Source organism: Rhododendron vialii, chromosome 2a, assembly GCF_030253575.1.
Source record: "Rhododendron vialii isolate Sample 1 chromosome 2a, ASM3025357v1".
Taxonomy (NCBI): domain Eukaryota; kingdom Viridiplantae; phylum Streptophyta; class Magnoliopsida; order Ericales; family Ericaceae; genus Rhododendron; species Rhododendron vialii.
Genome location: NC_080558.1, coordinates 22,324,902 through 22,343,213, shown reverse-complemented (window position 1 = coordinate 22,343,213; position 18,312 = coordinate 22,324,902). Strand labels below are relative to the sequence as shown.

Genomic DNA, 18,312 nt, shown 5'->3' with positions numbered 1-18,312 from the left:
TGTTAAATACTTGATCCGCACATCTTGAAAATAGTTGGGAATCAGAATGTGTTTGAATCAAGTTTTTGATGGATTTTCAGTGGATGAGGCAAACATTGTGTCCTATAAAATGAATAGCTCGAATCATTCAAGTAATATCTGGGTGAGACCCACGCACCCAGACTACACAGTGCAGTTGGTTTGGCAACTGCCTAGAAGCCGTGTCTATTAACTTTAGTTTTTCAAGGAAGCCCATTCAATTACGCAAGCCACCCGAGAAGGAAGAAATTCTTGCTCCATAATCCAAAAAAAATCTGCCAACTGTATCAAAATTTGTTAAAAGTACACAAGACATACTAATAATCAATTTATCCCACTATTCTTTGCTCGTATCCTTCTGGTTAAAAACTCATACAAATCCTCACCTTTTGTCAATCTGGATTTGAACGAAAGCTTACCGGTAGCCTCTTGCTCTACCACCTTTTGTCAATCTGGATTTGAACCAAAGCTTACCGGTAGCCTCTTCCTCTACCACGCCCACCCCAACCCCGGCCTCTGCCTCTCATACCACTTCTTCCTCCATATGATGCACCTTCAAATGCCCTGTTAACAAGCTGATTCTGTGAACCACCTGCTCCACGACCCTTTTTTGATGCATTGTCGTTTGAACCATTAGCAGGATTTGCAGGACGTTTCCCTCTGCATAGAAATAAAAGAATATTTTGAGAAAATAAGAATGCTGACAATACAATATAATTCAAATAAAAATGTGCAGTCCCTTTGCTAACAAGCTTCATTATTTTGTTCTTTTACTCTTATTCATCTTCAGGAAGAGGGGCTGTTCGGGATGAGGATAAGTGGTTTTCAGCATACCGACTGCTTATCTATTTTTTTCCCAGAAAAAGACATGACATACCCAGCTGCAGTAGTGGCTGAAGGTGGCAAGACTTTCGGTATTTCTTTCCAAGAAAGGTTGATTCTCTTATCACCAATGAATGAAGGTGATTTTGAATGCAAAGGCTGAGTTTCAGACATCATAAGAAAAATCAGTTCCAAGTACATGAACATTTCACAAGAAAAAATAAATAAATTGCTTTTCAGACCTGGGTCATTGCCAAAATGTTATTGCAGGTTCGCAGTCCAGTGGTGGTATTCTGTTTTTGAGCTTTCTGCAAATAGATTATACAGAACATCTATGTCAGTTACTTGTTAATAAGCTTAAAACTTTACAACAGACTAAGCAACCTATGCACTCACAATGCTAGCTTTTGCTTCATCAGATTTAGCAGAAGCCATTGCTTTGTTGTGCTCAGCCATACCCTGAGTTAATTTCTTGATAGTAGCCCTAGCTAGCTCTTCAACGCTACTTAACCTGTCTCACCAGCACATTTACAAATGTTAACTAATATCTCCAAATGCAAATAAAAACTATTGGAAATCCATGGTAGCAACGAGGAGTTATATAGAAAATAACCTAGAAGTGGTGCCTTGTTAGAAATGAAAAAAAGTTCTCAACTGCATTTAATCTTTGTTGCCATTCACTGCATGAGTTGGTTACAAACATGTGCATGTTCTTAAGAATAACAAAAAAATGTTGAACGTACTGTTAGTTAGGTCTCATAACCCCATTCACCCGTCACTCCATGTACTGGCTAGTAGACGTTGTGACACTGAATGGATCGAGACAGGCCCATCCTTGTACTGACTGATTATAGACAACCCAAAAGGTAGAGATGATTCCACTTGGACAGAAGGAATACTAACTTCTGCTTCCCTTTTGCCTCAACCATCCGATATAAACACCGTAGCCTTACCGTTAATTTGCAAAATTAAAATCACACGATGATGTCCAACAACTGACGTTGCACATTAGAAAGACCACTGATAACTTCAAACACGTTGCGCACTAGAAAGACCACTGATAACTTCAAATACAATCATCGACGAGTCTTCAATCATGCAAGATGAAGAGACCAATGGCGACGATATTTCGGAGTCGACCATAACCACCACAGATTCCTTCTCGGTTCACAATGATAACTCCTTCCCAATAAAACCACCATGAAAGTTTGGGAAGGTGAGAAACACTGCCAACTAGCAAGGATAGAGCGGAGGAATTGGAACCAAACCTACCTGTAGTCCTTTACTATCCAAATTCAGGCAGCCAAGAGTTTTAAGTTGATTGCACTGGGGCAGGAATTTTGCTGCATACTGGAGCTGTACCAAATCAACCCCAAGTTGTGCTTTATGTTTTTTTCTCAAACCCACCCATAGTTTAAAAATCACCTGAACTTTGCTAAGTTATGTCATTATCCTTCACAGAAGAAATCCATTGACATCCAAACTGGGGTCATTGAAGTCCTAAAGAACTTGTGAACGCGGTATCGGTAGTTCTCCCAAGTCTCAGTGCCTCCCCGTGCAAGCAGACGCACAAGTCATTATTGTTGCCCAAAGAACTATGAGATATCTGAACGCAATATTACTAAACATTGCAGCAGAAACACATCAATGGTAGGTAGAATAATGAAAGTTTTATTGGTGATAGATCCCAAGGTGGAGTGAGGAATAAGGGAAGAGAGACCCAGCATATGATAGAAAATGTGAATACCAAAAAGTTTGTATCATCCAAGTTTTAAGGTATCACAAAGACAAAGGGCTGCGGAGTAACATGGGTCAAGAGGAGAAGATCATACTTTGAATCACACAATGGACCTGAAATGCCAGATAGCATTCAGCCAACAACCAAACCACCCCAAGTAGCCCAAATAGAAGGCTTCACTTTGTTACCTGTGTGTGTTAGCACCAGTCGCACCGTTTGGCCTAGTCAAAGCAAGAGCACCGAGAACACACTAGTAATATGTGCAAGATTACCATGCTGCATTACATATCAGTAGATCACTATGAATAACCTTTAAAAGCCGACCATGATAGCTTGATCACGAATTAAACTTGGGATTCCACATTTTCGGTTCACCCTGCCCATTTATTTTCCATCTGGAGCATCTTTGCATAGCTTGCTCTCATTGGGAGTTTGATACAGAAACCTCCAAATTGCACTACCTTCCTAGCATGATAGACTTAACATGTATTCCAGGTACATGTATGTATCTTAGCTGACTGGTGGATTCAGTTCCAGGTCACAAGAAACTTAATGGACTGAAACCAAGGAAGCAGATTGTGAAAGTGCCATGGTACAGGTCTTCTATTTAAGCGCATTGACGGCGACGGTAACATGAGCATGAAAGACACCACTCGCCTGTTTCCAGTTGTACCTGAAATTCTGAATCTAGTACACCAGCCGAAGAAAGTTCTTTGCAAATTATTAATATTAGAAACACGAATTTTCAAAATTTTCATTTGAATAGGAAAGGAGATCCAGATATGGAAAGCAACACACATTTAAATGTGCACCTGTGCCCATCCCCTTATCACAAATGACCGGCTCATTATCCATCACAGGTCTGCAACTTTATGTTTGGTTTTTCAGTAACATATTACGACTAACTTGTGATGAGGATGAAGTGGATGATCTCATCCATCCAAAATTTGTAAAATTTTCAGTTAATACACCTCAAAAACATGTGCTGAATTGGGACCTTCTATGGAAAACTAGAAGGCTAAACATCATATTTTCTAGCTCTTGATTTTGCCTAATCCCACGTAATTATTATATCTCACTCAATGGGATGAAATTGGTGAATTGAGCAGGAAGATATTGTAATAGCAATCATTTCAGCAGGTGAAAATGATAAGTGCAATTTTCAAGTTTCGAAGAGTGCAGTGCTGACCTAGATTTTAAGTATCAAGAAATTGTACAGTGTGAATTAGATCACCGCTGTGTACCCCAGAGGTTTTAATTTGAAGTCCTTTAATTGAGTGCGCAAGATAACAACAGTGATGAAGGATGGTAAATTAATAAGAGACATAGGGTCAAACACTCCGACTACAATAGGCATTCAAAGGAATACTGAATCCAATCCTCTTCCACTATGGAAAACATTGGCCGTGCTCAAATTGATTTACATAGAGTCACCACATGTTTAGTCATCTCAGCCAAGAGCGAGAGCATGAACTGAAGTGAGGGACCTTAGTTGCAGGAATCGCCCAAACAAAAGGGGTTTCTCACTCAGAAACGCGATTCCGCGTTTCTCAATCGGGAGCGTGTTCCCCTTAAGATGCGATCGCGCTCCGACAGGAGATGGGAGCTTACGGGGGAGAGAGAGAGAGAGTTAGAGACATACCAGGGAGAGGGAGACCTCTGGTGTCGATTTAGGGTTTGAAACGAGATGACTCTAGGAGTAATCGACTGATGTGTACTAGATTTTTAAGTTTTAAAGGGTTAATTACATTATAACCCAAATATTTTGAGTCCTACCATGTTAAACCCCCCAAAAATAAAATATAAAAGATATTTTGGTATTATTAGCTTCTGGGTACCTCCACTCCCCTGCTCCCGCCCCCGCTTCGTGCAACCAACTGAGGGACACTGAGAAGTACAAATGCGCGTTGGCCAAGAAGGCAAGAATGGTGTTTATAAAGGAGAAGAGAGAAAGATGCATATGAAATCAGAGGACAGTGAAACAAAAAATGCGTATTCTTATGCTCGTAACTCCCAAGTAGTGCTTCATCATGGGACACAACCCAAGACATCATTTCATTGTTACTATGGATTGCTCCTACCCCATCTAGTGATCTCACCTTTGTGTGGGTCCACACTACTACAGTAGATCTCACACATGAGGATGGACAGATGGGATGGGGCATGCCTGGATGGAAAACCTACTTTCCCTCCCGCAGCGAGCAACAACACGTGGAGGAAGACGAACAGGATCTCATGCATGGCAACTGTTTGAAGTGCATGTTTTCTTTTCCTTTCATGATTATAATTTTCTTATAGTAAGTTGAGGCGACACAAACTTGAGTCTTCAGTTATAGGTATGTGACCTAAACCGATGGGGTGTCCTCACAGATGGTACATCTAAAAGCATAAAGACATTGAGGAGGTAAAATGTAACCATCACCTTTCAGTGAAATCTTTGTTAAACTCTGAGAAGTCTTCCCCAAGCCTATCTGATGGTTGGCCAGTCACTATCTTGTACCCACATAAACTATTAGTGGCATTTGGAGCCTGCACAATCAATAAGAAAAATTAGACATTCAACAGTAAAGACATGCATGAGATACAGATGGAGAGGACTGTGAAGTAATAACAACTTACCTTGCTTGCTAAATGGTGAAAAGTGTACAGCAAGCACTCCACATAAGTAAAGTTAGTTTCTTCTCCAGATTTTCTCCGAGGCATGTATTTCTGAGGAGCAAAAGTCAACAAGGCAAAGTGTTCAATAAAATGTACAAATCTGTTGGCAAAAAGGTAACATATTTCCCAAAACTAGCATCAGACCAACAAGAAAAACGAAAAAGCACTGAAACATGAAGACAGTAAATTCTGATGAGAAGAGATCAATGACATAATGACCCATTTGTTTCAGACGAAGTAATGACTCAGACGAGATCAATGACATAATGAAGAAGAAACAACAACACAAGAAGAAGAAGAGATCAATGACATAATGAAGAAGAAGAAGAAGAAGAAGAAGAAGAAGAAGACACACAACTTCTAATAGGGCCTACCTTATAGACGACATAGTTACAGAGGTATTACTATACATAATCATTTTAAGAGCTAAACGAACGAAAGTGCACTATGCACTTCATACTTGAGCTTTCTACAATCCATACAGTACATCTAAGAAAAGGGAGCACCTTTAAGAGCTGAACAACAGAGAAGAAGAAGAAGAAACAACACCACAACTTCTAACGGGGCCTACCTTATAGACGACATAGTTACATAGGTATTACTATACATAATCATTTTAAGAGCTAAACGACCGAAAGAGCACTATGCACATCATTCTTGAGCTTTCTACAATCCATACAGCACATCTAAGAAAAGGGAGCACCTTTAAGAGCTGAACAACAGAGGGAAGAATCTGACGTGAATCCTGTGGAGTCGTGTAAGGTGAGCTTTCTGCAAGGTTTTTGAGCAAGTCAACTTTGCGTTCTTCTGGAAGCTGAGAGGTAGACAAAATGGATAGCACGAGTTGGATCAGTAACCCATATTTAGTTATCTGATACCACCCAATTTAAGATGGATTAAGGCATTGTTAGCACAAATTTATGACCAACAAAATCTTTATATTAAGAACTCCTACAAGTTCTACAAATTTCCAAGAAACATAATTCTTGATAGTCAGCAAGGCTAACTTGCACAAGTAAACAAAACAGGCTTGGAGCATAAGCAGAAGTGTACACAAAATGGAAGTGAGTGTTTTCATCCCTATAAGCATCTCGGGACCAAACTGACTAGTGTGTGCCATGTGTTAATTTTTGGTGATTGATACCAGGTATACAATCTTCAAACAGAGACTCAAGGTGATAACAGGAAAGAAAATATTACTAGAAACTAAATGATCTGCACATGAGCCCTGAGCCAAGTTGTTTTACATGCAGGAAATCAAATTGATTTCCTTTCTCCCAGTTCAGGAGAAACAGGTCAGCAAGGCAACTTAATATTTCTCGCAGATTATATTTAAAGGTGAGGGAAAAGACAAACACTTAAACCACAATTTCTACTCGAAACCAAAGATGTTAAATTGTTAATATATGCCTGTAACTATTTGGGATTTGACATTTATATTGTGCCATATCAGTGACCCAAAAATATAGATCAGAAGTACAAACGCATACGAAAATAATCTGCTGGGTTCGACTCCATCCACAAAATTGTTCTGAATAAGAAGTATGCTACTACTGTACATTCGTCCATGCATGAGCATAGGTTTTCTAACCTCATAACACATGAGCTGAATCAGTGACTCAGAAGAATTCAACACTCATATAAGATTACATGCACTTAGGTTAGTGCGCACACTACCAGCAATAAGATTTTAAAAAATGCCAATGGATTGCCTTCCGTTTTAAGTTTCCCTCGGCACAGAAGGATTGGAGGAAAAAAATTTTGCAAAAATGGAGAGATTTTCCAAAATGAGCAAATATCAACAGCTATTGGAGCACATGATCACGTAAAGCATGCAATAAAGAAGAAAGAAGAATTGAAGTGGAGAAAGTAAGAAAGAAGCAAGATGTCAGAAGCATTGTAGATATCTAAGTTTTGACCTTCGTCATTTCGCTAAAAAACGAGGGAGATGCCCCGACTGTCACCTCCAAACATGGGCACTAAATACAAGATACTCAAAACACACATTAAACAAAGGCAAATAACTTAATCACAAACTAATAAGAACATGGAGGGTTGGATGTTACCTCATCAAAAACAGGCAAAATGTGCTTGTTCAAATAATTGAGAAACTTGCTAGGCGATGCGCCCCGCTGTGTGCAAAACAAGGTTCAGTATAGTATAAAGACACAACATTTAGATATAAAAGGGAATACCATATCAACGGAGATCATACCACAAAAAAAGGAAGAGCCATGAATAGGCAGGATATCAATCGATCGATGTGGTCACCATCTGAAACCTGCATATTGAAATCCATTTCAGTAAACACTGGATACCATATCAACCACAACATGACAAGGAACTCATGCACTGGAAGTCTATGAGATCACACTCAAACTACAGATCCTCTGGACAGCAAGAATGGGTTCTCTATATACTCATCGCTAAAAAATGACATCACTAAAGAGAATTAAAGAAAGAAGCCATGTATAAGCTATTACCCAGGAGGTCAACAAACGACCACCTAAACTCAAAAAGGGCTACACAACAATATCGTTTCTTTCCTTGGTAAGAAACTAAAAGTACATGCATCTGTAGTGAACCCACATTGTCTACCATAGTAAAACGGGAAGCATCCATAGTACAAGCTATCACCCAGAGTTCGACATAACCACCACCCAAGCTCTGAAAGCGGTTTATTCGCTACTAATAAACTTTAAGTACGTACATCTGACGCTTGAAGTGAACCTAAATAGTCTACAAGAGGAGAAACCCTGTCAAAACCAAAAGGACAATATTTCAAGAAAATCAACTAGCCTCTAGGTACAACCGATTGAATGAAGCCACCCTGTTACACGTACATCTCTTCTTACACTTGATCTCAGCATCATCCCAAAAACTATTAATAGAAGTAGATAGATAAATTATAAGGCAGCATATCTAAATATCCATCATAAAGCCAAACAGTTATATCATCTCATCTGCCCTCTTGCATAAACAAAAGACGTTCAAAAGCATTTTCCCACCAGTCACCAGTTGTTAATGGCTCTTCCAAAGACTCAATCTCCACAAAAGTTACATTTGGATGGAATCTTAGCACTCCAACCCCCTTAACATCCACTGGAAACGGCAAAAAACAGTTTACAGCAGAATCCACATATATATACACACAGTCCATCTCCCGTAAGGACCACCTCATTTTAATAAAATGCGGACCTCCCATTTTCCGATCGAATTTCGATGATCCGAGCCGCTCAATGTGTTCAGAACGTGATTTTAAGGGTACCCGCGAGAAATCAGCAAAAAAAAAGACCGGGAAGGACTTCATCCGAGCAGTTTTTAATTGAATCGTTCGATAAAAAACAAACAAAAACTACTCGGATGAAGCCCTTCCCGGTCTTTTTTTTTTTGCTGATTTCTCGTGGGTACCCTTAAAATCACATTCTGAACACATTGAGCAGCTCGAATCATCGAAATTCGATCGGGAAATGGGCGAAATGAGGAGGTTCGCATTTTAACTAAAATGAGGACCCCCTCATGGGAGACTGACTGTATATATATATTCTGCAACCATGGTGTTTGCCCCAGTACCCAATATTTTGCAGGATGTGTCCCCTATAGAATCCATTGATAAATGCCCAAAGAGGTCAGAGAGTAATGAGAGAGACTGTCCAGCACAAGCTTTCTCACAATTCCCACCAAATAGCAGAATACTGCTTTTCTCTTTTTTTGATACAACTGAAATTATGGTATCCAAAGCTTCTGGTGGTTCAAATAAATCTGGCACAGTTGCGTCTTATCTGATTGAACAAATTATTTATGGGTTAACATATATACAAAAAGCAGAGCAAATAAATCCAGTTGTAACTTGCCCGCAAATGTTCAATCAGACTGTAAATGAACTTGGAGTTAACATTTATACTAAAGGAACCCTTGGGTGATCCTTAACTGTTTTCCGTAAGATCCATCTTAGATCTTAGTTACATCAAAGTTAGATTACCAGCTAGTTAGCAGAGTGCCATTTTGTACTCGACGATGAAAAAACCAAATTCCCGAACTTAAGAAAACGAAACAACACTCACATTGAACTGTGCATCTAGATCAGCTTGCCCTTCAATAATTTCAACGAGTTCTTGCACACGCTCTGGAGGAGCTTTCTCTCCAAATAAGCTCAAACTTTTTAAGAAATCTATGAACATTTTAAATTCGGCTCCCGTCACGTCTTGCAAACTCTGCAATAGCAGTCAATCAAATATCATGTCTCTATTATGGAAGTACAATCACTTGATATGCAACACATCATAGTCAGCGACCTAGAAGAACTAATGAGAAACACAATAGCAATCCACTAAATTAAGGAAAACAAAATCATAAGCTCACCTTCTTTATCAAATCAGTAATATGCCTCTCCATTTGCTCCTGAGGTTTCAATAGCTCAGCTTTTAGAGGAAAAACCTGCAGTAAAATTGTTCAATCATCCTTTACAACTGAACGGCAAATGATGTAATATGAAGATAACCGAGTTGATTTCTCACCTTATCTCTGACAAAACATAGAGTCCGCTCACGAAGATTTTCACGCAAATTTTCATCTGTGTTTGGCTCATCAACACTCTCAATGTGCTTAAATAAGGCAGTCAAAGACGCTGCAAAACAAGGCCATTATTGTACTTTCTGACAGAATAAGAAGCAAAACAATGATTCGTGAATCTTAACCGAATAAAAAGGCACTTTCAAACCAAAGCAAAATACATTTCGTCTTCCAATCGACCTTATTTCAAGTAATGAAAATGTACAACTCAAAAAGTGCCAGGAGGGGTGCAACCTTTGTATAAAAACTACAGCGAATTGAAAGGCTCAACACCAAAGTTGAGCTCACCAATGAAATCTACAAGGAGGATTAACAGATAAATTCTCTGACAAAATAAAAGCTAAGCAAAAAGCTCAAAATATAGCTTCTAGACATCTGAATGATACCCCTAAAACATTTGCCTATTTCTGCCATCCACAAGTATCACATAATGCACAAATGTGCTTTAATCCAAGCATGTTTCTTCCTTTTCCATTTGCAGTTGTGCGGCTTGTGCCCCAAATGCAATGATGGTTGGCTAGAAGAATCTCGAAAGACAGTCGAGACGACGACACCAAATCCCGAAGGCCGAAACACTCACCACACAATGACGAAGCAAATGCTTCACAGACTCTAGCCCTTTAGTCTTTACTACACATACAACATCTGCTGGCCATCTGTAAACCTCAACTTCTCAGATTTTATAATCAAATATTCAAATCCACACAAAAACACACAACCTTCCAAGGAGCACTTGTTTCCCAATGCTCTTCCAAGGAAAAGAACATCCCCGCCCATCCAATGATGGTATGAAAAGATCTGACAGAGAAAACTCCATTCCATGCTTCCACCTCAAACATGCACCAATGCCCTAGAGAAGATCATAAGAACTCAATTACTACCTCCCACTTGCAAACATGCGATGCTCTAGAATCTAAAGGCTCTGAATGATCCTTGCCCATTCATCCTGCGATAGTCCACCACCAAAGCCTTCACAAATTGCTAAACATTGAAAGAGGAACATCAGTCTGAATTTTACTGCCATCTCCAAGCTCAAGTATGCCGTGGCTACTAAAATCAGACCGCCTATTTCTAATAGTAATAGACAACCAACCCATGTGGACATCAGAACTCTCCTTAGAAGTCTGCCCTTTTGTCTCCACTCAAGACTTGCAGTCAATCACTCCCCTCCACAAACGGCCACCATCCTCAACCCAACCCAAAAGCCACTTACCCATCAATCCTTGGTAGAACTGGCGAAATGGCTTGATACGCAAGCCCTCAACCACTATCAACGTACACACTACAGACATTCCAATTGACAAGATGATTTTTAAATTCACATGCCAAGCCTCTCCACAAAAAGTTCCGTGGTAACTGATCCAATGGCTCCACCAGTGCCATAGGGAAACGGAACATAGTTGGGAGAGGGACTAGACAAAAGAGCTTTTGAAAAATGTGACTTTGCCACCCCATCAAGAATTATTTTTGCTTCCACCAAATAAGTCGCTTCAGCCGCTCGATTGCCTGCCCCACACCACCTTAGCCTTAAAAGAAGAGCCAAGGTGTGGAGGCTGGAGCCAAATACATAGTGGGCAGAGAACCTACTAGAAAGCCTAAGAATCAGCCAGCTCCTGCACATTTGGAACCTCTCCCAAAACAAAATATCTTGGCCTTCCACAAATCTTCCAAGCCCATGAAGCATATTGAGGAGGCCTGAGATTCTCAACTCTGCTTTTTTCTTTTTGAGATGTACTTGTGCTTTGCTGCATATTGCATGTGCATGTTATGCATTATAGAACCAGAGCAAGCATGACACAATCCAAATATATAGCACTACAAATGCACTGTAGATTACTAGAAGAACGACAATCATGCTCTACAGGAATTGGCATTATAAATACCTTCATGCAATCAATGGCACCCTTTCAGAAAATAACCAGGATTGTTTGAAATGGATACAAACCATCGAACATGATACAAACCAACTAACTTGAAGGGGCAAAACGATTACCTTTCACATCCTGCCTCAATAACGACAACAGGGCTTTGTGCACTGCATCACGCTCCACATTTTCTTCTGCAAGTGTCAACAAAACTAGAATTAGATGTGTACAAAGAACAGTACATGTCATCAACAGCATAGCCTGAAACACTAAATTTACCAGCTGTAAGGAGTTGTGCGAGAATGTCTATGATTTTAGAAAGGTGCTCTGGTGTATCCTTGCAAAAAAGAGGAAGACCACGAATTGCCTGCACCCTAACCTGTAAATTTTTATGAGCCACAAAACTTCAAGGCTGAAATATGTAAAAATACACAATTTACGTACAATAACAGAACAACATAACTAGTGTCAATTTCTATAACATTGTTCAGCAAAGAGTTACGTGATTTAGCCATCCTCCATTGATTAATCAGGTACAATCCTCATAACTGCATGTATCACTACATTGAAAAGCTCAAACCAAGGGGTACCTTAAGCTTGTAACAAATTAACTATACCACTAATCTCCTTGAAACTGATCTCCTAACGAATGGATGGTAAGCTCAAATATTTGAATAATGAAAAGCATCAAAAGGTAAATACTGATCCTTTTCCCTTCAAAATTTGGATAACACTGAACAAAAGGAGTACGTAACAACTTTTTAATAAAATGAATTTTCAGAAGACCAGTGTAATGAGATGCAAAACCGCCATAGACACGTGCTTCCATGCATGCACATGTATGGATGTCAATCATATGTTGTTGCTTCAACAATAATTACCAAAATTGCGTTCAAAACCTTAAATTCAGAGTTGGCACTATGGCTCCAAACCGGATGATATGCCCCAAGACATGGAGCATGCAGAACTTAAAAAAACAATAAGCAGGTAAATACTACTAAATAGAAAAACTAAAAACTATAAGCGAAATAAATGGCCACATGATTCTCTTTCTCAAAATTGCATTGCTTAACGCATCTGCCAAAATTGAATAGAGTCAATCATGTCCATGGCACCACCCTGATGGCATTAAATAAGTATTTTGTTTCTTCCCTTTCGAGTTATCAGCTACACAAGCACTTTCAAGTCATATCAACGAACACATCAATAGGAGAATCGGCATTGATGTGGATAAACCATCTTCAATAGCCTCCACTCATCAGGTTTTTCAAACAGCGTCAGTATTAACTTGCACAAAAACAGTTCACTTTCTCCTACTTTTTTACAGTATCATCCATCTACTATTTCAACACCCACTTTAGCTACAATCTGATTCAACCATTGCCGGCTTTGGGCTAAGGCCCAAGAGGCGTGGGCCTTAAGCCCCCAAAAATGTCAAAAAAATAGGGCCCCCACTTATTTTTAGGACCTAGTATATATGTGTTGTTTTAGGGACCAATTTTAAACCCAATAAGACATTTTATACTTAAGCCCCAATGGCCCAGAAAAATGGAACACGGAATGCAGGAAAAACAAAAGAAAAAAAACAAAAAGGAGGAGTAAAAGGTTACGGGATCGCCAAAAATCTCCGGGGCCTTTCAAAATTATTCAGTGTGGTGGGTTATGGATGCATCTTTTTGCCCCCTTAAACGCTACTACTCCGGTACATCTCATTACAAACAAATACTATATCCGAATCAAAATTATTCAGTGTGATTGACTTTTTATTTTATTTTCATTTACAATTATTAACAGCCTCACTTTCGAAGATCGTCTTAGGCCTCCAAAATCTCAGAGCCGGCCTTAGATTCAATGTATCATGTTTAACACCCTAAGTTATAACATGTAACCAACAGTCCTAAAGGCCATGATAAGTAGGCATAGAATTCAATGAGAACATATCAAACTACATTCATGCCCAATAAAAATGATGAGATCAATTTATAATGCCTCAATTTTCTGACTCAGAAGATAAATGCCGTTTTGGCAGTCTCTAGAATGAAACTCAAGCATCCACAATAACAAAGCCAAGTTATGCAATCGTAAAGAGAGACACTGACCCCAAGCTCTTCTGCCTCGCACAAATCGATATGCGAATCGACAGCCGAGTCCGAGAGTTCAGGGAAGAACTTAAAGAATCTGGGAATGAGCTGGGCAGCTAATTGCATCGCCTTGATGCTGTCGCTGCCGGCCGCCTTAATGATACTCCGGTAGTCCTCCACATGCTGCAATCAAAAGCATTCCAATTTCCACAAAATTACAAACAACAAAAACACCAAATTCTTCTTAAACTTTCGTTTTGGTTTTGTTGTTCATCTTTTCTAAATTTGCATTAGATTTACGTCATACTTCTATACATTAATCATTTGTCTTCGACGAGAGGAGAGGAGTCTAAAGTGTAAAAATCATGACCAAAAGAAAAGAAATTCACCAAAAACGTATTCTTGTTTTAGTGTATGAACAAATTTCAACTCCGGTTTACATCTCTATACTTTTTTCTGATTGCTCTCGTCAAGACACGCGGTTAATTCTAGAAAATATAAACGAAAGGCTGAACACAAGGAAGGAAAAGTAATAAAAAGGGGCCAAAAGATTAGGGAGAGAGGGGCCTGAATATGAGTAACGAAACCCTAGAAATTGGACAGAGTCGTAAATAGGAGTGGGAAAATTGGGGAATTCAGGGGACCTGAGACTTGTCTTTGGCCTCGCTGAGACGCTCGCCGTACTCATAGAGCTTCTCGATGCCAGCGGCGTCGTCGGTCATGGCGATTTGGAGATGACGGTCGGCAACTTCTCACTAGAGCCAGCACTGTGTGAATATACGAAGTAAAGAGAGATTAGAGACGATTTGGTCGTGGAAGATGGTGTTCTGTTCAATGCGGCTCGACTGGTGAGGGTTGTGTACGTACTTGTGGTAATTTGAGAGACAGAACCGATTTCAGAGAATTTAAAATTGAAAAATTGTAGGGTCTTTTGGCCAATTGACTTATTTTTTTGTCTTTATTTAAATTTTTTGGTTTTGGTTAGTTTTCAATCAATCTTTTTGAATTATTGGTTCGAGAGAAATTGATAAAAATAAAAAATTATGATCCAAACCTAAATAAGAAAAGAAAATAATCATCCAAATTTGTTTTTGCTTTTTTTTCCGAAACTACACTTTTACATATTGTAACTTGCAAACGGTTCAAAAATATGCACTGCATTTTGAGCAAAAAAAAAGTTGACATTAATGAACACCCACCCCAAAAATAGTCCACAAATTAATCCACTTAAAATTGAAAGCTCAAATTTCAACCCACCGACCCAATTTCAGCAATAACAAAATGAAAAAAGAAAATAAGAAAAGGAATGAACAAATAGAAAAAAAAAAACACACGCAGAAGACCTCTAATGTGGAACTCTGCGCGTATGACTTTTCTATGGTAGACCTAATGGCATTGGACATTCAACTTCAAAATTACATTGTTGATGTTAAATTCGACGAAAAATTTTCAGAGCTAGGGATTGGTGATCTTGCTGCAAAATTGGTGGAGACAGATAAACATGTCATATATAGATTGGTCTATTTACTTGTGACATTGGTGTTGACTCTTCCTGTCATTACTGCAACAGTTGAAAGAAGTTTTTCAATAATGGAGTACATAAAGAGCAATCTGCGCAATTGAATGGGAGATCAGTGGATGAATAATTGCTTAATTACTTATATAGAGAGTGATGTATTTGATACCGTTGATAACGAGGATATCATGCAACGGTTTCAAAATATGAAAACTCGTCGAGGACAATTGTAGCTTATATACTTTGCTATTTTTTGGGTCACATTTTAAATGTTATGTATGACTTTTTGTTTATACATATAGTTGTGGTTTCTTGAAATAGTATAGTACAATTTCTGAACACTCTTGGAAAAATTACTGGAGCTACCACTGTTAATGGATTGAATTTCATGAAAGAATAATTTGTTTTCCATTTGTAAACAAAAGCAACACCATAATAGGGCTATAAATGAACTGAGCCGCTTATGAACTGTTCGAGGCTTGACTCGGTAAAGGCTTATTCGAGTGCGATTCGATTACTAAATGAACCGAACCTGAACCTCAATTTTAGGCTCATTTCATAAATGAGCCGAACATGAACGCAACAGTATTCGGCTCGATTAGGCTTGCGAACCTGGAGTATATGTGTATCATCGGAATTTTATATAGTCATATAGTGAAAATTTTAAAACTTGTACAAGTCTAAACGTTTACAATTACTAAAAATTTACTTATGTATATATTTTTATCATTTTATATGTATATGAACATATTTATGTACATAATGAAAAATTTATTCACAGTTTTAGACCTTTATAAGAGTATAAAAATAGGGAGCCTTGTTGATAAGGACACAATACATGGTTCAACGTGTAATTAGTCCACCTAAACTTTTCATAGTGGTTCCGGTCCTTATATGGACATGCGTTTCAAAAATACCCAGCATACACGTGTTTCTGTCACCGTCGTTGTCGTCATCATTGTAATGGAGTCTCTGCATGTGTTTACATTGTGATATTACTATCTCTTGCTTTATCCTTTGTCGTAAAATACAACCAGAAAATATTTTCAATGAGAACATTATCTCTTTATTCAGTTTGTGAGATACCAACACTATTTATCTAAGATATTGTTATCTCACCAATACTATTTATCTACGATACTGTTATCTCTTGCTTTATTTTTGCCGATACACTATATTTTTGGTAAATAGAGTTATCTCTTACTTTATTTGTGAATTGAATTGGCTGAGATACTATTATCTCATCTGTTTTAACAGAAAAAATGACAGATAACATGTTAAATATTGTGTAATGGAGTATTTGCATATGTTTACATTGTGATATTACTATCTCTTGCTTTATCCCTTATTGTAAAATACAATCAGAAAATGTTTTCGATGAGAGAACATTATCTCTTTATTAAATTTGTGAGATACCAACACTATTTATTTGAGATATTGTTATCTGTTGCTTCATTTTTGCCGATACACTATATTTTTGGCAGATAGAGTTATCTCTTAGTTTATTTGTGAATTGAATTGGCTGAGATACTATTATCTCATCTGTTTTAATAGGAAAAATGACAGAAAACATATTAAATATTGTGTAATGGAGTTTTCGCATGTGTTTACATTGTGATATTACTATCTCTTGCTTTATCCCTTAGTTTATCTGTGAATTGAATTGGCTGAGATACTGTTATTCTTATCCGTTTAACAGTATCTCAGCCAATACATTTCAGCCAGTAAATTTCACAAAAATTAAAGAGATAACGCTATCTCAAGAGGAATAACAACTGGAAGAAGAAGAAGAAGAAGAAAATGAGGAAGAAGATGACGTAAAAGAGGTGAAGGAAGAGGATGTTAGACCAAAACATTTGCCATTATATCCTAACTAACCTGAAGGTAATTCTATTTGTCTGAGATATTGTTATCTCTTGCTTTACATAGACTGCTTTTTCTAGTTGTGTTAAATAAATGTTACCATCTCATGCTAATGTTATCTCAACCAATAAAACCAAGAGATAATGATATCTCAACCAATAAAATCTATCAGAATAAAGCCAGAGATAATACTATCTCAACTAATAAAATCTGTATCAATACAAAAATTAAAAGAGATAACAGTATCTCAGTCAATACATTTTACAAAATAGAGTGACAAATAAAGCTATCTCAGTAAAAACATTCATTGTGAACCCTAAACCCGTAAGAGTTTCACCACAGAGATCACGAGCGAGAAACAAAAGCTGCTAAGAATAGTTCTGGAGCAGATCGTCAGAAATCATCAAACATCGCGTGCGAGATACATCACCACAGAGATCGCAATCGGAAAAACACCGAAGACAGAGATCGTGATTGTGTTCGGGAGAGATTGTCAGAGAGAGAATCGAGATCGCGAAGGAGAGAGAGAGAGAGAGAGAGAGAGAGAGAGAGAGAGAGAGAGAAGCACCAGCTCAAAAGAAAAATAACACATTATATAGATAGTAAGGGACAGTCGGGGCATTTTTGTCCAAAAAAAGACTGTAGACTTTATAAATGTTACAGTAATGGACCTCCACCACTATTACAATTTGGGTTGGACTAAGCGTCCAAAACCACCTTCAAATGGGCCTTTGCCCAATTTATTGATAAAAATATGATATTATTGAATCGTTAAGGCTCATAAACAAGCTCGAGTTTGACCCAAACCTGGGCAAGCTCGATTCAAGTTTGGCTCGTCATAATTTTCATTGAGTTCGGCTAGAGCTCGAGTTCGCTAAAAGACTTAATGAATGAATTTGAACATTCTAATATTCGGCTCGTTTATAGCCCTAACCACAAACAAGTTTATTGCACTTATTTTGAACAAAAATAGTTGTAAACAAAAAGAAAACTGTAAACAGAACCTTATTAAAACAGATGCCTCGTCGAGTTCTCTTTAGAACTTTTTTTTACCGAAAAGCATACAACAATTTTTCCCAACAAAACTCAGAATGTATATGTTGAACCTTTATATCCATGCTTTTCTGGAGGTCACGTGTGTAGTAGAACTTGCCTTTAATTTGCCTGATATATGCAGCG

General features: G+C 38.2%; 1 protein-coding gene across 4 annotated transcripts; it reads right to left on the bottom strand.

Annotated features, from left to right (window-relative positions):
• Nucleotides 1–260: 260 nt before the first annotated feature.
• On the bottom strand, nt 261–14,633 carry LOC131316950 (apoptosis inhibitor 5-like protein API5). 4 transcript variants are annotated; one of them, XM_058346523.1, is made up of 17 exons: nt 14,399–14,592; nt 13,773–13,937; nt 11,953–12,052; nt 11,802–11,867; nt 9,754–9,863; nt 9,599–9,673; nt 9,301–9,450; nt 7,452–7,517; nt 7,303–7,368; nt 5,940–6,050; nt 5,198–5,287; nt 5,001–5,107; nt 1,237–1,351; nt 1,083–1,148; nt 896–999; nt 460–678; nt 261–404 (listed from the first exon to the last, which is right to left on the bottom strand). In XM_058346523.1, exons 1-16 carry the CDS (start codon nt 14,474–14,476, stop codon nt 489–491), a joined length of 1,659 nt encoding a protein of 552 aa, XP_058202506.1. In that variant the 5' UTR covers nt 14,477–14,592; the 3' UTR covers nt 261–404; nt 460–488. The 4 variants fall into 4 exon arrangements, with proteins under 4 accessions (XP_058202506.1, XP_058202505.1, XP_058202507.1 ...); XM_058346522.1 differs by having other exon boundaries at nt 261–678; nt 14,399–14,633; XM_058346524.1 differs by lacking the exon at nt 896–999 and having other exon boundaries at nt 261–678; nt 14,399–14,594.
• Nucleotides 14,634–18,312: the final 3,679 nt, after the last annotated feature.

Excerpts from the sequence above, each read along its gene's own strand:
- LOC131316950 (XM_058346522.1), bottom strand. The coding sequence starts at position 14,476 with ATGACCGACGACGCCGCTGGCATCGAGAAGCTCTATGAGTACGGCGAG. Across the intron at positions 6,051-7,302 it reads TTTTGCCTGTTTTTGATGAG|CTTCCAGAAGAACGCAAAGT; the intron begins GTAACATCCAAC and ends TCTACCTCTCAG. Across the intron at positions 5,108-5,197 it reads TTCACCATTTAGCAAGCAAG|GCTCCAAATGCCACTAATAG; the intron begins GTAAGTTGTTAT and ends TTGATTGTGCAG.